At 47.1% G+C, this 23,407-nt stretch overlaps 1 protein-coding gene across 5 annotated transcripts in view; it reads left to right on the top strand.

Moving 5' to 3' along the window:
• The first annotated feature begins 3,225 nt into the window (after positions 1-3,225).
• LOC132829609 (T-cell surface glycoprotein CD3 delta chain-like) overlaps positions 3,226-23,407 on the top strand; it is a 72,236-nt gene continuing 52,054 nt past the window's right edge. For 2 of the 5 annotated variants that reach the window (XM_060846891.1, XM_060846890.1), the window contains exon 1: positions 3,522-3,687. In XM_060846891.1, the coding sequence (XP_060702874.1) occupies positions 3,633-3,687 (55 nt within the window). In that variant the 5' untranslated portion in view covers positions 3,522-3,632. The other 3 variants (XM_060846888.1, XM_060846889.1, XM_060846887.1) reach the window with 3 other exon arrangements.

A 23,407-nucleotide genomic window follows, 5' to 3' on the forward strand; every position in this document is an offset into this window, starting at 1 on the left:
CTCAAGGACCATTCCCTTCGACAGTCCTTTGTTTGTGGCACTCTCCCCACTGACCCAGCTGACCTCCCATCTACCTTCCCCTGCATCTGGAAAAGATGCAAAACCAGCAGGTACCCCACTCCCCTCACTTCCATCCAGGGCCCCAAACATCCCTCCAGGTGAGACAGAGGCTCACCTACCTCTCCTCCAACCTAGTTTACTGCACCAGTGCTCCCAATGTGGTCTTCTCTACATCGGGGGGGGACTGAATGTTAACTTAGGGAACGGCTCACTGAGCACCTCAGCTGGGTCCATGGTGGCTGACCAGACCTTCTAGTTACTGCCCATTTTAATCCCCCTTCCTACTCCCTTTCTGACATGACCATTCTTGGCCTCCTCCAATGCCACAATGAACCACAGCGCAAGTTGGAGGGATAGCGCCTCATCTTCCACCTGGGCAGCCCAGAGGACTCGGCGTTGAGTTCTCCAATTTCAAATACCCTCCCTTCCCATCCCTCAACTCTCTTCCCAGCCCCTCCCCCTCCCTTCCACTCCTCACTGGCACCAACCGCATTCATTCCTCCCATTGACCAACCAGGTCATACCTTCTACCTGTCTCCACCTATCGCCACCTCACTGACCTGACCCCACCACCCCCTTTATCTGCAGCTCCCCCCCCCACACCCACCCCCAGTCTGAAAGAAGGGTTACACCCAAAATATTGGCTTCTCCAGCTCCTGCTGCTGCCTGCCTTGATGTGTTCCTCCAGCCTCCTGCCTGTCTGGTTTAGTGAATGGCAGCCGGTGACTAGTGCGATACTGGAAGAATCAGTGCCAGGATCCCAGCTATTCACAACGTATTAATGATTTGGAGGAGGGAATAAAATGTAATATCTCCAGATTTTCAAATGATACAAAGCAGCTTGGAGGGTGAGCTAAGAGGAGATGCAGAGATACATCAGGGTGAATTGGACAGGCTGAGTGAGTGGGCAAATACATGACAGATAGACTATAATATAGGTAAATGGAATAAAGGCAGATTATTATTTGAATGGCTGTAAATTGAGAGATGGGAATGTGCAATGAGACTGGGGTGTCCTCATGCACTAGTTACTAAAAGGGGGTGGGTGCAGCGGGCAGTAAAGAAAACAAACTGTACATTAGCTTCCCTAACAAGAGCAATGGGAATAGCTTGCTGCAATTATATAAGGCTTTTGCGAGGTCACGCCTAGAATATTGTGTGTGGCTTTGGTATCCATATCTGAGAAAAGCTGTTCCTGCCATAGAGAGAGGGCAGCATACATTTATCAAATTAATTCCTGAGAGGGGAAACATATAAAAGAGACCTAAGGGGCAATGTTTTTATGCAGAGGGTGGTATGTGTATGGAATGAGCTGCCAGAGGAAGTGGTGGAGGCTGGTACAATTGCAACGTTTAAGAGGCATTTGGATGGGTATATGAATAGGAAGGGTTTGGAGGAATATGGGCCGGGTGCTGGCAGGTGGGACTAGATTGGATTGGGATATCTGGTCGGCATGGACAGGTTGGACCGAAGGGTCTGTTTCCATGCTGTACAGCGCTATGACTCTATGACTGACATTTGAGAGACCCTGCAACCGCACAGAATTAATGTGGATTCCACCACTTTCCTCATTTCCCCTTGCCCCACCTCATCCCAACTCAGCCCCGCCCTCAGTCCATCACCTTTCCTGTCTATCCACTCCACCCTCCCCTCTGACCTATCACCTTCACCCCCACCTTCATCCACCTATTTTATTCTCAACTACCTTCCCCCAACCCCAGCCCCCTCCCATTTATCTCTCAGCACCCCCCCCAGCCCACAACCTCATTTCTGATGAAGGGCTTATGCCAGAAACGTCGATTCACCTGCTCCTGGGATGCTGCCTGACCTGCTGTGCTTTTCCAGCAACACTCTGTGGTCTCTGATCTCCAGCATCTGCACTCCTCACTTTCTCCATATGAGAGCGATTGAGTCGGTTAAGATTGTGTTCAGTGGAGTTTAAAAGGATGAGGAGTGTCTCCTAGAAACCTATAACATTCAAACAGACCAGGCAGGGTACAATTAAACAAAAAGAGAAACTGCTGGAGAGTCTCAGCAGATCCGGCAGTGTCTGTGGGGAGGGTAACAGGGGTAAGGACTTTTACTCAGATCTCAAATATCCACACTGCATTTATCCTCTTGAAAGAAAAGGCAGAGAGTCTTTAGGATTGCTGTGGAGGAGGTGAACCCACAAGCAGGGCAGACCAATCCTGGGCCACAACCAGGAGAGTCTCTAACAAACCCAGTCAGGAATTAAGGAGATACCTCTTCACCCAGAGACTCCCACACGGAGAGGCCCAGGTGAACAATAAGGAGAGGGCAACCGAGGGGCAGAGTGTACAAGTGAGGGAAGCAGGAATACAAGCAGAGGTGAGATAAAGTGGGAGGGTGTGTGGGGTGAAGTCACGTGTGGAGTGGAAAGCCCAGTACCATGCTGAGGGGCCAAATGGCCTGACTCTATAACCAGGTAAAAACAATGACTGCAGATGCTGGAAACCAGATTCTGGATCAGAGTGGTGCTGGAAGAGCACAGCAATTCAGGCAGCATCCGAGGAGCAGGAAAATCGACGTTTCGGGCAAAAGCCCTTCATCCGGACTCTATAACCAGTTACAGTACCTGCAAAATGCTGTCACTGTGGTAAGTGAATGAGTCAATGGCTGATGTAACAGATGAGTGTAGTTTCATTTCACTGACTCTGTTGGATTATTCTGTGGGAAATAAGAGGGAATGAAGGAAGTGTGTGACGCTGCAGTTCCAGCCCTGGTCAGTAGGAGGCCCCAGAGGCTGTGTTTTTGCTGTTTGAATGTTTCACTGTCAGCACTCCCCAAGGAACAATGTTAAAAAGGCGAGGCATTTTAAAAACTCATTTAACAGGACAACGTTCTCTCTAACCCATGCTGGGGGTTCCTGCTGTAAATTCAGCAGCTCCCAGTCATTGCCCACCACAGGCTCCGGTCCGTGTTAAATAATCCAGTGATCAATTAGTTAGAGGAAAATATAAAGTGATAGAGTAGGGGAATAGCTCTGGTTGGGTTAATCTTTGGAGGGTCAGCATGGAGTTGTTGGGCCGAATGGCCTATTTCCACACTGTAGGGAGTCTATACTAAAATAAAGCAAGGAACTGCGGATGCTCGAAATCTGAATCAAACACAAAAATAGCTGGAGAAACTCAGCAGGTCCAGCAGCGTCTGCGGGAAGAAAGCAGAGTCACTGTTTCTCTGCCAGACCTGCAGAGTTTCTCCAGCTATTTCTGTTTTTTTGTTGGTAAGACTCTATACTTTATGTCAACTCCTTATAGATTAAAAATGTAGTTTGTGGGGGTTAAGCAGAGCCCTGTACCCCGCAGAGAAACAGCCTGCGGTTCTGAGTGGGGGCTGTGACGCTGGAGAGAGAGATGAGGATCAGTGTAACCACTCTTTCCTGTTTCTCTGTCTCAGAGCTCGTTCTCAACCCAACGGAAAAATCGCGTCAGTCTGTGTTTTTAACCTAAATTCACCTGCCCTCCTCAATTGAAGATAGTTTCAGCTTTTGAAAAATAAAATAAACTAACATCTTTTTTTTATTTTAAATTTCCCCCAAAAGTGTTCCGAAGATGAAGTGTCCCATTCTCCTGATCACGGCCACATTTGTGGCTCTGCAGTTATTCGGTGAGTCAAATATCTCTCAGCGATGGGTTTTACATTCTTTCGTTAAAATGTGCCAAATTGCGCCGTTTCTTTCGTGTTATTGGCTTCAATACAGTAGCGATAGCGCTGAGGAAAATAACACCCGAAAAGTTACAATTTTTTAATTATTTAGCAAAATACGTCGCAGTCCATTCTGCCCTGAAATGGTTAGAATGAAATAGGCGAAGGGCCGAATTATTTGTGTTTTAAAAAAAAAGTATAAATTCCGATTGGGATTAAATAAATACCGCCACTTTGTAGAAACTAAACCCAGGCGCTGCGGAGTTTGCAAAGTCCCGCATTTGTATCTCTCACATTTTGTTTGATGAACGGGGGTAAACATTTTCTACAGAGAATGCCTGGAGTTTGAGGTTGGGGTTAGATCCTGAGTGTTGGGTTCTGGAATATTCTGCAGCCTGGGATTTAACATTAGAGACCATTTCAATCCCAGGGAAATGACGGTTCTCAACTTTGAGAAATAAATGAAACGATTTGCTGGAAATCGAACCCTTGTTGGATATTAATGCTGTAAACTCCCAGTTACTGCCCATCCCAGCCACAGGCTGCAAACCGCCCTCAATAATAATATTTTACACTAAATTAAAGCAAGGACTTGATTAAAATCTGTATGAGATTCTGAAAATGATAAATCCATCACTTTCCAAATTGGGTTAAAGTTGTTGCCAAGTGTTTTGCAGTTTAGCGGGTTTTCAGCAGGTTACTGAGGTTCTAGATGTTGGTCACATCCAACATTTAAAGTTTAAATAAATATAAAAAAAGCAGGAATTCAAATCCTTCTCAAGTTTTCAGGAGTTTCACTTCAGGGACTGCGCCAACTCGGCCCCAAACTCCTAACCCTTTCCCCGCGCACGCGCCCCACGCCGCCCCACCACGCGCACTGCGGCTCCGGCCGCGTCCCCGAGCCCGTGCGCGCTCCTGAAGCCGGCCGCCCGCCCGGTGCCCGCCCACACACCAGGCGGAGGTGGAACTGAAGATGTTTCTGCAAAGGGGGAAATTGAAACTGCTGTCGGGGTGTCACTGACACCGGGCTAAGCACCATTCCCCCCATCCCCACTACCCTCACCCTCAGCCCCAACTCCCTATTACCCCCAACCCATCCCCACTATCTCCCCACCCCAGTCCCCACTCCCCCCAACCCTGTCCCCACTCCCCTCTCCCTAGTCCCCACTCCCCATTCCCCCACCCCATCCCCACTATCTCCCCACCCCAGTCCCCACTCCCCCCAACCCTGTCCCCACTCACCCCACCACACCCCAGTCCCCACTCCCCCATCCCCACTCCCCACTCACCCCACTTCCCAGTCCCCACTCACCCCACTCACCCCACCACCCCACCACCCCACCACTCTCCACTCCCCACTCCCTACTCCCCCCACCCCACTCCCCAAACCCCAGTCCTGATGTAGTACCATCCCCTGACTGACCCCATTGCTCCTGCAATCCCATTTCCCACACAATCCCACTCCATTTCCTGTTCACTTGGCCAGTGGGATGTGGAGCGTCTGTGGAATCTTGAGTAAAACTGAACAATTTTTGTCAGCCTGAGGGGGGAAGGAAAGGATTTTGGGTCTTACCAGTTTGTGGTAATTTGAAAACTGGACACGAGGAAGGATTGGAAGCTGTAAAGGCTGAAAGGAGAGTGGGTATGGAGGGTATGATGGCCCAGGCTAAAGAACAGGCTCCATGGGCACCCTTGGGGGGGCAAGAGACGGCCAGAGAGAAGGTTTGAAGTCTCCATCTACCTCGTCCCTCCCAGCTTCCAGCTGAATTCAGGTTCTAACAGATTCAACTGAACAATGTCACGAGGAAACAATTGACATTTTCCAGATAGTGACGTGTGGATTTTTTTCCATGTGGAATCTGGGATTGAGTGGCACCAACTCCCAACAAAAAAGTGATTCCATAAAAAATATTTATCACTAGTCAAAGGAGGAATGTGGGGATATTGAAAAGGTACAACTAACATTCGATTGTACATTCTTGTTTTCCACAGCCCATTGTTGTTGAGTCAGTGAAGGAGACGGTTTGGGGCTTGGGGAAGGTTTTACAGGTGCCCAGTTGCATCCCAATGGGATCTGAGAGCGATGAGGATGTATTTGGGGACTCTGTGGCTCAGAGGCAGCCCTCAGTGAATGGGAGTGAGGCTGAGGGACAGCACGATGGAGATTGGACCGAAGCAGTTACAAAGATTCAGGTCCCAACCTTCACAGAGAGGACAGGTCCTCAGCATCAGCTTGCCAGCACAGCTGACCCCCTCGATTACTTCACTTTACTCTGGCCTGACAGTGTGTTTGATACCATCGCCCAGGAGACCAACCGTTACGCAGTTCAATGCCAGGCCCGAGATGGCAAACAGGATTCCTCCTGGATTCCCACTGATTCCCGTGAAATCAAAGCTTTCCTGGCTATCAACATAATGATGGGCATCAAGCAGCTGCCTCGCATCTCCCTGTATTGGAGCCAGGACACTGCCCTACGCTGCCCCTGGATCGCCTCGGCTATGTCCAGGGATAGGTTTTGGAAAGTGAACCGATATCTGCATTTGCGGGACAACATGGGGGCACTCGAGAAATCCCACCCCGACCACGACCCGATATTCAAAGTGCGGACTCTGATGGAGACAGTGCGCAGCCACTTTGGTCAAAGTTACCTGCCGAGCTGTGAGCTCAGTGCGGACGAGGGGATGGTCGCTTACAAAGGGAGGCTGTATTTCAAACAGTATTCTCCTGCCAAGCCCACAAAGTGGGGCCTGAAAGTCTGGATGTTGTGTGAGGCAGCAAGTGGTTACTGCCTGAACTTTGACATCTACACTGGACGGCGGCGGATGTCATCAGGGCACAGCCTGGGCCATGACGTGGTGACTGAGCTGTGCCAACCGTACCTTCACCGCAATCACCACATTTACTTTGATCGGTTTTTCAGTAGCCCTGCCCTCCTGCAATATCTACAGCTCCATGACACGAGAGCATGTTCCACCATTCACCTGAACCGCAAAGGACTCCCCTCAGTGGCCAGGAAAATCCAACTAACCAAACAGGGAGCTACTTGCTTCTTTCAGAAAGGCTGTCTATTATTAACCATTTGGAAAGACAAAAGACAAGTAGCAACACTCTCAACAAATCAAAGTGCCACAATGGTTGAGTCTGCTGGGACACTCAAACCTCAAGCTGTAGTTGAGTACAATAAATATATGGGAGGGGTTGACCTTTCTGATCAAATGAGAAGCTACTACCCGGTGGGCCGTCCTTCGAAAAAATGGTGGAGGTGTGTTTTGTGGTATTTAATGAACATCACCATCGTGAATGCTTGGCTGATTTTCAAAAAGTCATCTCATGACCCTCCACTTCCAAGTCGCTATGATCACCTCAACTTCAGAACAAGCCTTGCCAAACTGTTGCGAGGTGATTATTCAGCAGGAGCCAGTAGGAAAGGCAGATTGTCATCATCGTCAGACACCAGATACCCAGTGATCTTCCGTAATCCGAGTGTACACAATCTGGTGAAAATTCAGGGCCGTAAGAAAGTGTGCCGTCAGTGTTCGAAGTACAAACGCAAGACTGCGTCCGGGAGATCGGTGGAAACATCATTTCAGTGTGAATTCTGTGAAACTCCACTCTGCAGGGTCAGCTGTTTCAGCAACTACCATCAGTCTCTGCCTTAACTAACTCCAGAATCCTCGATCCAAACTCGAGTCATATAAGACTGTTTCTCTCACGGATGATCCCAGATCCGCTGAGTTTCTCCAGCACTTCCTATTTTCTGATTTCAAGCATTAGCAGGATTTTGCATTTATCCAGGATTGAACTGGATTCTCTAGAAATTCCAAATGAATTTCCTGGACTATGTTGGGGTTTAAGAATTGTTTTCCTTCAAATATTTTCACCTAAGATTTAGCTAAAAAAAATTGTATTGAAAAGTCAGTTTGATTGGTTCGTGCGATTGGAGGTGAGAAGCCCTCCAGGGTTTTGCTCAATCGTAGATGGTAACTGCAGCAACTTGCAGTCATTTCCCCTGAGACACATTCAGCCCTTTGTCACTGTCTCCAACAGGGTGACCTGTTCTTTGTTTGCAAAGGTATATGAATTTCTAGCAGACAGTCTGTGCCATTTCCTAATGGTTGTGTCTTGTTGTGACTCTGTTGTAGTGTATACGTGCTCAGATTAAGTTTTGTTCAGCCATTCCTTTTCAATGCTGTACCCACGTGGGGGAAGTGACGCTCAGTAATTGTTAGTGGGTCATGTCTGTAGATGGGTGGATGCTGTAAACCACTGACCTCTGACCTTTGGTTGTGTTTGATGTCTATTAATTGTAATTGTCTTTAATGAGATGGAGATAATATTTACAGCAGCTGTATTTTCTGCCTGTGCCTTATTATGGGTTTGGGGAAGGCATAGTGTTGTGTTGGCCATGGTTGCTGGTGTATTTTTAACAAGACAAGGACAGACTTAGATAATCTTCAGTGACTGAAGTAGAGGCCCTTTTTGAGTTTGTGCTTCAGACCATTGCATCTGCTCACTCAATGACTACTGGATTGCAGAGGATTTAAAATTAATTCATCACTGAATTCTGCATGTTCCATAACGTGCATTTTGTTGACAGTTGTATTCCTGGGATGTCTCTTTGTGAATAAACCTTTCATTGTTTTGCTACCAGATTCACACAATGTAATAATGACGTTGGATGGATAAATACTGGAAGATGATCTAATTGATAATGAACAATAAAATTGACCAAGACTTCGAGCAGAGCATCTAATAAACTTGTATCAAACTTAAAGTGCCCGCTTCTAAAACATTGTCTAATAAAAATTGTGATTAGTTTATCACAGTTGCTTTTAATGATTTTTTAAACATTTCAGCCCAGGTGATGATTTAATCTTTGGTGGAGAGTTGTTTTTTACTCAAACATGATCCTTTGTTTCTTTCCTAAACCTCAGCCCAACCTCATGAAGATTTATCGCAGAATGGTGCAGTTTATAAAGACTTCTTAACATTCACTTTAACTTTGCTGAATAAGAAGTAAAAAGGCAGAGAAAGCAGCAGTTTTGGTGGTGAGAACCTTACCAAGGAGCTGTCACATTGGGCAGAAGGTGTGGGAATTGGCTCCTGCTGAGATTCTGTGAAATCTGTAGTCTCTCCTGATTTTATCATTCCATCAGCACGTCTATAAACAGTCATCAGAGGTGTCTTACGTTTTAAAAATTTAAACCTCAACTGAAAGCATTTACAAATCTAATGCCTGATTTTCTTTTTAATCCAGGGGTTTCTCAAGGATCACTCGGTAAGCAACCTTTTGCTATTTTTATTTTGTGTGAGGATTTGAAAAGTTGATGAAATGTGAAATCTGAAGGTTTGGATATAGATGAGGAAGTCTGGCCATTAACTATTGTTTAGTTTCGCTGTACTTTGCCTGTCCATCACTGAACCGCCACCCCCCCCCCTCCCCCCAGTCAGCCACACCCGTGTCCCATACATGAATATTTTTTTAAAAAGCTGAGTTTAAATTCCCCCCAACCTCCCTGGACATTTCAATTTCCTTTTGAAAATTCTAGGATGTAAAGATGGTTATCAGTTAGTCTGAGTAATGCAGGCAGGGCCCAGGGATTTGGGGAAGCAGTGGGACATTAACGATAATTTCCCTGATTATTCAATCATCACCTCTGTGTGCCTCTCTGTAGGTCGTGCCTCACAAACCTTATTGAGTTCTTTGAGAAGGTGGCCAAACAGGTAGATGAGAGCAAACTGGTTGATGTGGTGTATATGGATTTCAGCAAGGCATTCAATAAGGTTCCCCACAGTAGGCTATTATACAAAATGCAGAGACATGGGATTGTGGGAGATATAGCAGTTTGGATCAGTAATTGCCTTGATGAAAGAAGACAGAGGGTGGTGGTTGATGGGAAATGTTCATCCTGGAGTCCAGTTACTAGTTCCGTACTGCAAGAGTCGGTGTTGGGTCCACTGCTGTTCGTCATTTTTAGAAATGACTTGGATGAGGGCGTAGAAGGGTGGGTTAGTGAATTTGCGTATGACACTAAGGTCGGTGGAGTTGTGGATAGTGACGAAGGATGTTGTAGGTTACAGAGACACATAGATAAGCTGCAGAGCTGGGCTAAGAGGTGGCAAATGGAGTTTAATGCGGGCAAGTGTGAGGTAATTCACTTTGGTTGGAGTAACCAGAATGCAAAGTACTGGGCTAATGGTAAGATTCTTGGTAATGTAGATGAGCAGAGAGATCTCGGTGTCCATGTACACAGATCCTTGAAAGTTGCCACCCAGGTTGACAGGGTTGTTAAGAAGGCATACAGTGTTTTAGCTTTTATTAATAGAGGGATCGAGTTCCGGAACCATGAGGTTATGCTGCAGCTGTACAAAAGTCTGGTGCAGCCGCACTTGGAGTATTGTGTACAGTTCTGGTCACCACATTATAAGATGGATGTGGAAGCTTTGGAAAGGGTGCAGAGGAGATTTACTAGGATGTTGCCTGGTATGGAGGGCAGGTCTTACGAGGAAAGGCTGAGGAACTTGAGGCTGTTTTTGTTGGAGAGAAGAAGGTTGAGAGGTGACTTAATAGAGACATATAAGATAATCAGAGAGTTAGATAAGGTGGACAGGGAGAGCCTTTTTCCAAGTATGGTGATGGCAAACACGAGGGGGCATAGCTTTAAATTGAGGGGAGATAGGTATAAGACAGATGTCAGAGGTAGTTTCTTTACTCAGAGAGTAGTAAGGGTATGGAATGCTTTGCCTGCAACGGTAGCAGATTCGACAAGTTTAAGTACATTTAAGTCATCATTGGACAAGCAAATAGATGTACGTGGAATAGTGTAGGTTAGATGGGCTTCAGATTGGTATGACAGGTCGGCACAACATCGAGGGCCGAAGGGCCTGTACTGCGCTGTAATGTTCTATGACTCAGGGTTTGGACTCCCAGCCTCAGAGGAACTTGACAAGTGCCATAATCAATGCCAAATGACAGCAAACCATCGAGGTTCCCTCCTTTTCTTTCTTAACCTTTCCTCCTCCTCACATTTAACCTGGACCTTGAGCTGAGATTCAGGATCTCTGTGTTGCTCAGGAGCTGTGCTTTGTTTCCCAGTGATCGAGGAGCAGACAAATGGAATCACTTTGAAATGTGCACATGGTAAAGACTGGCGAAAGGATGGGTTAGTGTACGATCAGGTGGCGGACGATGGGAGTGTCGGACTCTCGCCGCTGTCAGACAGTGATACCGGAGAATACAGCTGTGCAGATGATCATGCAAGTTCTTCAGCTTTTGTGTTTGTTCGACGTAAGTTGTATGTTATTTTTTCTGAGCTGTGTTTTGAAGAGGTGTGAGGGGTGCTGTTTTATCACGGTGTCACACTGACTACATCACCACACCTGGAGACCATTGCCCAGAATGAAGGGGTTCCTGACTCCACAAACCATTGGCTGCAGGGGAGGAGAGGCTTGGGGTTTTAGTTGTGGGGTGTGGGGGTTGCTGAATGAAAGGGGGAGGCTGCCACATGTCGGTCTCAGCTGAATGAAAAGTGTCTGCAGAGTCCACCACTGTACCTCACTTTAACTATTAACTGGCAATCAGTCACCCCTCCCGCACACGCTCCCCTCCCACACATTCTCTGTGACCCATTGATGCCAATTGCCTTGTGCCCCACTCCCCTGTAGCCCTTCAAAGCCTCCATGCACCTTTACAGCCCCAATACCTCCTCAGAACAGCCCATTTACCCACTCACCCATTTACCCACTCACCCACCCACCTATCACATTTACCCTGGTTACACCAACTCAGCATTATCCACCCTGGGAAGACTGCAAATAACCAAAGCTGAAGTTCCAAATGTCTATTGCAGTCTTCATTAAAAAAGCATTAATTTATGGAAACCCATTCACAACATTTACCCTTCTTCACCCACATAATCCTTAATTACAACAAATATAGTCTGACTGCCTAATCTCTTACAAAAACAATTTTTGGAATTTATATAAAAGCGATTTGCTGTGGATGTTGGAAATCTGGAGCAAGCACAGAAAGTGTTGGAGAAACTCCACAGGTCTGGCAACATCTACGGTGAGAGAAACAAAACTAAATCTGATTCTGTGAAGAGTCACACCAGCCACAAAACCTGAATTTTTTTCTCTGTCCACAGATGCTGCCAGACCTGCTGAGTTTCTCCAACATTTGGAATTTATAGTTAGAATTGGAATGCCTATAGTATCAAAACGGGCCCTTCAGCCCAACAAGTCCACACTGACCCTCCAAAGAGTAACCCACCCAGACCCATTCCCCTCCCCAATATTTACGCCTGACTAATAACCTACATTATGGGCAACTTAGCATGGCCACTTCACAACCTGCACATCTTTGGATTGTGGGAGGAAACCCACGCAGACATGGGGAGAATGTGCAAACTCCACACAGTTACCAGAGGGTGGGATCAAACTTGGGTCCCTGGTGCTTGAAGCAGCAGTGCTAACCACTGGGCCACCGTGCTGCCCATAAAGTTATAGACTTTCTTAAGTGGAAAGTCAATCAAACTGTGAAATGATAGGCATCCTATGGATAATGGAAGGTTGTGAGGTCAGTCACAACACTCACCAAATAATCCCCTCTGTAATGTCAAAGGAATGAAACAACAATCATAAACATTTTATAAACATTTTATAAAGTATGTTCCAAATATTTAAAGACAGAAGTTTTAGATGCCTTGACAGTTCCCTTTACCACTTGTCAAAGTTGTGTTTAACTACGCTATCCTGGTACTGTGCACTGTCTACACACATTTGTGCTGATTTATAACAATCCCAAAGCTGACCCAGGACCATATCCAATAGGATACCTCACCTCTTCAAGTCATACACTGGCTATCAAAATGATTCCAGAACATTCTGACTTGATCTCCTTTCACATCCAACTTCCCTATTTCAGACACAAGTTGAGACAGTTTCCTCTGTGAAATGTAATCTGCCCCTCATTTCCACTCCCCATAAAAGGGGATTGGGTTGGGGAGGGGGTGGTGAGTGCGGGAACGGCCATTTCTGTGAGGAAGGGAGAGGCTCCTGTTGTGAAGGTCCAAGCCTCAGTTTCAAATGGATTTGGGAATTAAATAGTTGGAGAGAATTGTTTGAATCCTGGAGCTGATTACTCCCCCAGACAAAACTAACCAGAGGAGTAAGGTTGATATGTGCTGCCTGTTTGATTTCAGTTTGTAGGAACTGTGTGGAGTTGGAGCCCGGTACCATCTCAGGGATTGTGGTTGGGGACGTCATTGCCACCATCTTGATCGCTCTGGCTGTTTACTGTGTGGTTTCTTCCAACAAGGACAAAGTTTCCAATGGTACGATCTTGTTATTAATTATTCTAATTTCCCTCAATCCTGTACTGAAGACATTGACACTTCAGTCCATAGTGACAAGAATCCACTCAGACACAGATCTGATTATCTTCCCCAAAGAGTCTGTTCATGGTGATCAGGAATGGGAGACCTGGCTGCATTACTGAGTGAAACCTCAGTAACTCCCTCCTGTCACACTGGGATTGACAAAACTGCACAGTGGGCAACGGAATCCAGATTCTCTCAATTGGATAGAATCCAACATCACACAAACCCCCACCCACACACCTCTCCCAACACGCAACCACACCCACCCGCACCCACCCACACCCACCCACACCTCGATCCCACCTTTACAAAGCAAACTGGAACTGGAAGCCATTCTGTCCATTGAACCTGGAACATAGGAAAAGGAAGAGGCCATTCAGCTCCTCATAAGACTGTTACACACGTACAGAAGGAGGCCATTCAACCTTCCGGAGATTATTACACAGGAACAAGATAAGGCCACTAAGCCCCTCAAACCTCTTACATAAGATCAGGAGGCTATTTAGCTCATTTGAACTCGTGTTTGGATACACATTTATGTGAAAAACTTTCTGGAGTAGACAAGGTTTTATTACTGAACAATTAGCTGTGAGCCATCTGCTGAACACAGAGTCAAGTGACTTTGGGAAAACAGCCCAGCTAGGGTTTTGGTGAGGTTAGAGGTGGGTACGCTACCTGTATTGATGCCAAGCAACCTGTTCTGGCTGTCATTTCTGTTTCAAATCCTTAGGGAATTAAAAGAAAGTTAACCTCAACAGTGGCAAGTCACTCTCTCTTTCGCTTTCTTGAAATAATTAGGAACGTGATAAAGTTTCTATACCTCAATATTTTGACCACCGTGTTAACCCTGAAAAGCTAAACCATGAGCACTTTTCAATGATTTAAAACCAGCTGGTTTTCCATTTTGGCTGCTTGGTCTATAGCTGTCAGCAATGTGACGTCTGGTGGACTGCAAGAAATCATCAGATTCTAGCTTTTTTTAAAAAAGCTGTTTGTCAATTGGATGATTTTATTTTTCAGTCCACCCTTCTATTGTACAGTAACAGCAGGAGACCATTCAGCCCCTCAACCCTGTTGGATCATTCATTTAGGTGATGTCAGATTGATATCAGAAATCCATTTGAGAGCAGGCAGCTGGGGGCAGTGGTGGGAGAGGTCAAACCCTCGTGAGGAGTGTGAGCCCAGTATGGCCAGTGTGAGCCCAGTATGGCCAGTGTGAGCCCGACATGGCCAGTGTGAGCCCAGCATGGCCAGTGTGAGCCCAGCATGGCCAGTGTGTGCCCTGCATGGCCAGTGTGAGCCCAGCATGGCCAGGCACTTGCAGACTGTGGTTGTTTCTTTGTTTTTCCACTTATTAATAAGAAGGACTGTAATGTTTAACTTTATAACTTTGTTTTCCTTATTTTTCTGCTTTGTTCCTCAGTACTGTAAGTGGCACCTTATAAACTTTTCACTGTACTCATGTGAGGACATGTAACAACTCTCGACAATGACCCCACCCCCCCACCCCCCATCACCAAACCATCATCTCCCAGACCATACAGAACCTCATCACCTCAGGAGATCTCCCACCCACAGCTTCCAACATCATAGTCCGGGAACCCCGCACTGCCCGGTTCTACCTCCTTCCCAAGATCCACAAGCCTGACCACTCCGGCCGACCCATTGTCTCAGCATGCTCCTGCCCCACTGAACTCATCTCTACCTACCTCGACACTGTCCTATCCCCCCTAGTCCAGGAACTCCCCACATACGTTCGAGACACCACCCACGCTCTTCACCTCCTCCAAGACTTCCATTTCCCCGGTCCACAACGCCTCATCTTCACCATGGATATCCAATCCCTCTACACCTCCATCCGCCATGACCAGGGCCTCCAAGCCCTCCGTTTTTTCCTCTCCAGACGTCCCCAACAGTACCCTTCCACCGACACTCTCATTCGTTTGGCCGAACTGGTCCTCACCCTTAACAATTTCTCCTTTGAATCCTCCCACTTCCTCCAGACCAAAGGGGTAGCCATGGGCACACGTATGGGCCCCAGCTATGCCTGTCTCTTTGTTGGCTATGTAGAATAGTCCATCTTCCGTAATTACACCGGCACCACTCCCCACCTCTTCCTCCGCTACATTGATGACTGCATTGGCGCCACCTCGTGCTCCCGCGAGGAGGTTGAGCAATTCATCAACTTCACCAACACATTCCACCCTGACCTTAAATTTACCTGAACCATCTCTGACTCCTCCCTCCCCTTCCTGGACCTCTCCATCTCCATTAATGATGACTGACTTGACACTGACATTTTTTGCAAACCCACCGACTCCCACAGCTACCCACCCTCTTCCCACCCTACCTCTTGCAAAAATGCCATCCCGTATTCCCAATTCCTTCGTCTCCGCCGTATCTGCTCCCAGGAGGACCAGTTCCACCACAGAACACACCAGATGGCCTCCTTCTTTAGAGACTGCAATTTCCCTTCTCACGTGGTTAAAGGTGCCCTCCAATGCATCTTGTCCACATCCCGCACCTCCGCCCTCAGACCCCACCCCTCCAACTGTAACAAGGACAGAACGCCCCTGGTGCTCACCTTCCACCCTACCAACCTTCGCATAAACCAAATCATCCGCCGACATTTCCGTCACCTCCAAAAAGACCCCATCACCAGGGATATATTTTCCTCCCCACCCCTTTCCGCCTGCCGCAAAGACCATTCCCTCCGTGACTACCTGGTTAGGTCCACGCCTCCCTACAATCCACCCTCCCATCCTGGCACCTTCCCATGCCACCACAGGAACTGTAAAACCTGTGCCCACACATCCTCCCTCACCTCCATCCAAGGCCCTAAAGGAGTCATCCACATCCATCTAAGTTTTACCTGCACATCCACTAATGTCATTTATTGTATCCGTTGCTCCCGATGCGGTCTCCTCTACATTGGGGAGACTGGACGCCTCTTAGCAGAGCGCTTTAGGGAACATCTCCGGGACACCCGCACCAATCAACCACACCGCCCTGTGGCCCAACATTTCAACTCCCCCTCCCACTCTGCCGAGGACATGGAGGTCCTGGGCCTCCTTCACCGCCGCTCCCTCACCACCAGACGCCTGGAGGAAGAACGCCTCATCTTCTGCCTCGGAACACTTCAACCCCAGGGCATCAATGTGGACTTCAATAGTTTCCTCATTTCCCCTTTCCCCACCTCACCCTAGTTCCAAACTTCCAGCTCAGCACTGTCCCCATGACTTGTCCTACCTGCCTATCTTCTTTTCCACCTATCCACTTCACCCTCCTCCCTGACCTATCACCTTCATCCCCTCCTCCACTCACCTATTGTACTCTATGCTACTTTCTCCCCACCCCCACCCTCCTCCACCCTTCAGGCTCTCTGCCTTTATTCCTGATGAAGGGCTTTTGCCTGAAACGTCGATTTTCCTGCTCCTCGGATGCTGCCTGACCTGCTGTGCTCTTCCAGCACCACTAATCCAAAATAAAGTTAATTCAATCTATTCACCCCATTTGCTCCATCCCCTCAATTTGCTTACTCAATATAAAGGTATCCATCTCAGTCTCACAAACCTCAGTTACCCCTCACCCAGCACATGGGCCAGAATTTCTGATTCATGTCCTTTGTGTGGAGTAGTGTTTCCTGACATCACCCCTGAGTGATCTCTCTCTCTCTGTCTCTCTCTCTCTCTTCTCCCTGCCCCATCAAGTTCTTTTTAACCATCTTGATTAGATCACCCACTTACCTGTCCCAAACTGGTCAGGAATAGGAATTTAGTTTGTGCAGATACATGCCTGGCTGTGTTCAGTGGCCTTCACAAGGCCAGTCCCTCCTTCCCTGAGGGATGTGAGGCCTCACCAGTCAGACTTCCTGATCAAGTTGAACCTGAAGTTAATTCCACTTGTTCTGTAACACAGTTGCTTTGAGAAAAAGGTCATTTATTTCATGGTTTATTTGACAGTGAGTTGCCCCTGACCTTGACCCTGAAACATCAGAATCTTTAAGAATTGGCAGGAAGTGCAAAGTTGGAGTGTGTTTCAGTCACAGACTGGTGCATGTTTCTCACTTTTATATTTTTCTCTTAGAGTCTGAGAAGCAAAACCTTGTTCCTTATGATCATAATGACCTTTATCAGGTAAGGACAGGAATAGTTTCAATCTATAAATCAAACACTTGAATTAGATTGTTACAATCATAGAATTCCAACAGTGAAGAAGGAGGCCATTTGGCCCATCAAGTCTGCACTGACCCTCCAAAGTACATCCCCCCCCCCCCCATTCATCTAACTTGCATCTGTTTGGACTGTGAGAGGAAACCCTGGGAGACAGTGGGAGAAGGTATAAACTCCAGTTGCCCGAGGGTGGAGTCAAACCTGGGTCCCTGGTGCTGTGAGGCAGCAGTGAGCTACCATGCTGTCCTGTTAAAGTGTAGCATCTCATTTCCAGTATTGTCTGTGAACGTCTCAAATTGTCTCCATCCCAAATAGTTTGAGTTTTGTTTTTAATTAAATCCTCCAACTCCATCAGCACCCAGACTGCCACAACATGCTAATCCAATTTGAGAAGCAGTTGATGGTAAAGGCTGCAGGATTTACCCAGACCCAGTGTCAATGGGATCAACTAATGGCTGCTCTTCCACTGGCTGTGTTAGCACCAGTTGCCATGGCGATTAATAAAGTCAGGTTTTGATAACTAGCTGGCATCAGGTGTGGAACACATGGTCTGTCTGTTACCGACTGCTCCTCCCTAACCTGACCATTAGGTGAGAACACAAAGGCTGTGCCAGAGACACCGTCATCTAGTGATGGTGAGGTCAGTCGATACAAATCGCAAATTATTGTCCAAATAACAAGTTCCTGATGGAGACACGAAACAAACAAAGTCACTGTGAAGCCTGATGGGCAATGCTAATGGATCGCTTCTGTCAAAGTGGAGGACCCAAATCATGTTTCCATGTGGAAATCAAGTGAACATTTAAACCCTTCCAAAATTAATGAGCACTTCCTATGGAAAGCAGTCAAGCCTTGAATTAATGGGCCAGGTGAATACAGCCAATGGGCTCTAATGTTATGAAAGGACTGTTCCCAGGTAACTGCAGTGTCTTCTTCCACGGCAATAAGAGACTGAAACAAACACAGACATAGCTGGAGAACCTCAGCAGGTCTGTGGAGAGAAATACTTTGGGTCCAATGACCCTTCAGAACAAGAGATTGACCTGGGCTGATCTTCCTGCACAGTATCTCTCTGCTGGTTTGGAGGATGTAGCATGGTCCCTGTGACAGAGAACTGGCTGGGGAGGGCATGAGCTGTGTTGTTGAGAAACATGGGCTGATTGTGAAGGAAGTGATGTGTAAAGCTGTGGCTATACCTCAGTGAGGAAGTGTGGTGTAGGCAGTAAATACTCTTTCGCATTTATCATTGAATTCTGAATGGTAACACTGTCCTTCTCTATTTTGTCAGGATCTTGGGACACGAAGGGGAAGCTGTGAATACAGCCAACTCTCCCCACGACAGAAAATATAACCCGCTCTCCTGAGACTGACACAACAGACTTTGAACATGGCAGCAACATCTACCACCTGGCTCACTGCTTCTCTGTTATTTGATAATGTTTGTCTGACCTTTGGTGGTTGTTGATGAGTCGATATAAGGTCAATGCAATTCCAATGACTGGTTCAACTCACAGTCTTATCCCTGTTAACTGCTGTCATTTAGCACAACATCAGCAATGAACAAGTGAGCTTTTGTGAGCATTTTGTGGAGTAACAAATACTTCGGGTTTCTCTGTCAGTGATATCTCATTCCATTTATTCACTCGGTATGTTTTGAGAATAGAATGCTTTGGCAAGGGACTGGAGTAAAGTTCTGGGAGAGGAGTGATTGTGGGGGAGATTAGAGAGGGTGGCCTTTGGGGGAAATGATTCTACTCCAAATTGCAGCTCAGGTCCTGGTTCCAGTTTTCCCCCAGATGCTTTTAGTCGCTTGACTTGGTGGAACCTGGGCCTTGCTTAAAACAGAGTGGTGCTGTTGGAGTTTCTTGCCTTACACTCATCAGGACAGAATTACAGGAATACTAAATCCCAAAGGGAACACCTATTAATATTGATGAGGAAAAGATGCTGATTGGCTTGCACATCAACCCTGGCAATGCCTTGACCAACCAAAGGTAATGCACAAGTTAGCTCTGATTCTGCATTAGGATAGCACTTGCTGGACAGTCTGGAGTGTGCCAAGAATTATACTAACAGCCAATCGAAGGGTCACATTGTAACTCATATATACATGCTGGAAGCTGCAGCTATTCACGCACAGTGATCTGACATTTGCAGGCAAAGACATTTTGTTCAGATTTTGCAACTTTTTAAAATTACACAAAAGGATGGGACAGTCGTTCTCTGGTGCATTTTCTGTGGCACTGTTTCAGTCAAGCTGAGTTAATTTGCCAAGTGTTCAGCACCCTCTCCTCATGCAGTATAAATTGTTGTTCCCTTTGGGATTTGGAATTCTTGTGATTCTGACCCGATGAATGCAAGATATAATACTCTTAATGATATGTGTGTTTTTCATCAATAAGGATGCATCTCATTTTCTAGACCAGTTGGGGATTTTGATTTTCTGTATTGAGTGCTGGTTTTTAATTGCTTTATAAACACTGTCTGCTCTTTATTGACTTAGTTCCATGGGCTGAGAGGCAGCTTTCTGAAGTGGGGCGATGCTTTTCCATGCTAATGACTCATATGTACTTCCTTCTGGTATAAGCATTAATCCATCTCTACCAGCATTTAGGATTTGATTTGATTTATTATAGTCACATGTACCTAAGTACAGTGAAAAGCTTTGTTTGCAGTAAGTACAGGCAGATCATAACAAACAAGGACATAGAGATCATATGATGGCACGTTGGCTCAGCGGTTAGCACTGCTGTCCCACAGCGCCAGGGACCCGGGTTTGATTCCCGTCTCCGGCAACTGTCTGTCTGGAGTTTGCACGTTCTCGTCGTGTCTGTGTGGGTTTGCTCCGGGTGCTCCGGTTTCATCCCACAATCCAAAGATGTGCAGGACAGGTGAGTTGGCCGTGTTAAATTGCCCACTGTTTTAGGGGTAAATATAGGGTAGGGAAATGGGTTTAGAACATAGAACAGTACAGCACAGAACAGGCCCTTCAGCCCACGATGTTCTACTGACCATTGATCCTCATGTAAGGTAAACCTAATGTATGAACCCTCAAATTTCTGTTTGGTTGCGTTTCTCTTCGGAAGGGCAGTGTGGATTTGCTGGGCCGAAGGGCTTGTTTCCACACTGTAGAGAATCTAATCTAATCTAATCATAGGATGCTTAGACAGAGTGAGGCATTCAAGATTACAGCTGCACAGGAAGTATGCAAAAGCAAAGTCAGCATTAGATTTGAAATAGGTGTGAATGTTTCTAAGCTTTACTTTGAAAAGTTATTTTGTATTTTTGGGGCCTTTTAAAATGCTGAGGAACATGTGGATTTAAACAATCCATTTAGTTTAAACCATAAATCCATTGGCTGGGAGAGAATGGTTTTTGTGCCAAAGTCCTATAGCCCAGGTCCCAACTCCCCCTCCCTCCCTCCCTCCCCTGGACAGGAGCAGGCCGGGATCGAAACGGGCAATCAGTGAAGATTATTCTATCGATTCCACACGGGGCAGACCAATGGCCAGTAAAACACACAGGACGGTGGTCAGGTCCCATAAAGAATAAAAAATACTGAAGAGGGATGAGGAACAAACCCAGCAATCATCCTGGACAATTTTGGGAAAAGTAAACATTAGGGCATCTCATTGAAAACAGAGATCCTTGCTCATTCTCCAGTTAGAACAGAAGCACTAGGAGAGGCAGGAGGCCATTCGGCCTCTTGACCCTTTTCCACCTTTCAATGCAATTATTGGCTGATCTCATCTTACCCTCGACTTCACTTTCCTGCCCATTCTCCATAACCCTTTAACCCAATACTGCTTAAAAATCTATCTCCTTCTTAAATTTACTCAATGTCCCAGCACCTACCACAGTCTCATCGTGAATTTACAGGTTCATGACCCATAATTGCTCCTCATCTCTGCTTTAAATCCACAATTTAATGATTATACTTTCTGTACAAAAATAATGCTGATAGGCTGAATAGTTATATTGAACACTGGTTATACACCCATCCATTAAAGCACCTCCCGATACACACCCATCTGATATGGTTCCCGCTCCTGGAAAGTCAATGGACGACACCATGTGGGGATGTGTTCACAGTCAGGTGTGTGACAAGCAGTTGATCTGAAATTGCCTGATGTCTTTTCCTGTGGTGTTTATCCTCTTATGTGTCAGTTTTTCTAAATTTGATCAGGCCGGCAGTGGATTTCCATCCACACTTCCTACTTTTATATTTTATGCTGCTTTGTCATGGATTTGCTGCAGTTATTTTGTAAAGTTGTAGATTTCGCCTTCACTGCAATAAATAATGTGGGATTTGCTCCTGTTGCCTCGGATTTCATTAACTGTTCACAAATAATCTAAAATCATAACATAAAACACTGAAGATATTTTACACCAGCGAAATCTCGGTTAGATTCCTGAGTATCCGGCTGTGTTAGAAAACAGACTGGCATCTTTCTGAATGGTCAGTTTCTGACACTTGGTCACTGAAACATTGGCTTCTAAGGTGAAGGTCACTTAATGAACACATGTCATGCTGGAGAATCACAGCAGGTCGAGCAGCATCTGTAGAGAGAGAGAATCAGTTAATGTTTCCAGTCTGGTACTCTTCAGAACTGAACATTGGACTTGAAACATTAAAGCTCGTTTTCTCTCTACAGATGCTGGTAAACCAACTGTGTACCTCCAGCACTTTCTGTTTTAATTCCTATCTCCAGCATTAGCAGAAGTTTGATAAGAACCTCTCTGAGAAATGAGCAAACACTGCATCGAGTCAGTGAGGAACGAGTGATCTCTGTTCAAACAGGAAGCTGTTCAGTGAGAATCGAGACACGCCTGACTGTGTGGGAGGTAAACCGCTCCAGAAGCACCAACAAACATCCCATCCACTCGGGGAGTCAGTGCAACGTCAATAAAATGAAGAGAAGAATCAGGGCACCAGGTGCTGAGAGTCACCTCCAGCACAGACCAATCAGGAACTCTGTTCTGAGTGGCAGTATCAGTTGTGGAGGTGTGGAAACAGGGCCAGGAAGATCCCAAATATTGCCCTTCTGACAAGTTAGTCATACACGGCACTGGAGAGGGGGTCAGTTTCTCAGTCTCAGCCATACCCTGAGATTTTACTGACTCAGTCCAACGAATAGTGGGCACGTCAGGGCATCAGTACTGAGGGAGTGCCACACTGTCGGAGGGTCAGTACTGAGGGAGTGTCGCACTGTCGGAGGGTCAGTACTGAGGGAGTGCTGCACTGTCGAAGGGTCAGTGCTGAGGGAGTATCACACTGTCGGAGGTCCAGTGCTGAGGGAGTGCCACACTGTCGGAGGGTCAATGCTGAGGGAGTGCCACTCTGTCGGAGGGTCAGTGCTGAGGGAGTGCCGCACTGGCGGAGGGTCAGTACTAATGGCGTGCCACACTGTCGGAGCGTCAGCGCTGAGGGAGCACGCACTGTCGGAGGGTCAGCGTTGAGGGAGTGGCGCACTGTCGGAGGTTCAGTACTGACGGAGTGCCACACTGTCGGGGGGTCAGTCCTGAGGGAGTGCCGCACTATCGTAGGGTCAGTGCTGAGGGAGAGCCGCACTGTCAGAGGGTCAGAGCTGAGGGAGTGCAGCACTGTCGGAGGGTCAGTGCTGAGGGAGTGCCGCACTGTCGGAGGTCAGTGCTGACGGAGTGCCGCACTGTCAGAGGGTCAGCACTGAGGGAGAGCCGCACTGTTGGAGGGTCAGTACTAAGGGAATGCCGCACTGTCAGAGGGTCAGCACTGAGGGAGAGCCGCACTGTCGAAGGGACAGAGCTGAGGGAGTGCCGCACTGTCAAAGGGTTAGTGCTGAGGGAGTGCCGCACTGAGTGAGCGCCGCACTGTCGGAGGGTCAGTGCTGCGGGTGTGCTGCACTGTTGGAGGGTCAGTGCTGAGGGAATGCTGCACTGTCAGGGGGTCAGTGCTGAGGGAATGCCACACTGTCGGAGGGTCAGTGCTGAGGGTGTGCCACACTGTCAGAGGGTCAGTGCTGAGGAAGCGCTGCACTGTCAGAGGGTCAGTGCTGAGGGAATGCCACACTGTCGGATGGCCAGTGCTGAGGGAGTGCTGCACTGTCGGAGGGTCAGTGCTGCGCGAGTGCCGCACTGTCAGAGGGCCA

This window comes from Hemiscyllium ocellatum, chromosome 29 (assembly GCF_020745735.1).
Source record: "Hemiscyllium ocellatum isolate sHemOce1 chromosome 29, sHemOce1.pat.X.cur, whole genome shotgun sequence".
In the NCBI taxonomy this organism is placed as follows: domain Eukaryota; kingdom Metazoa; phylum Chordata; class Chondrichthyes; order Orectolobiformes; family Hemiscylliidae; genus Hemiscyllium; species Hemiscyllium ocellatum.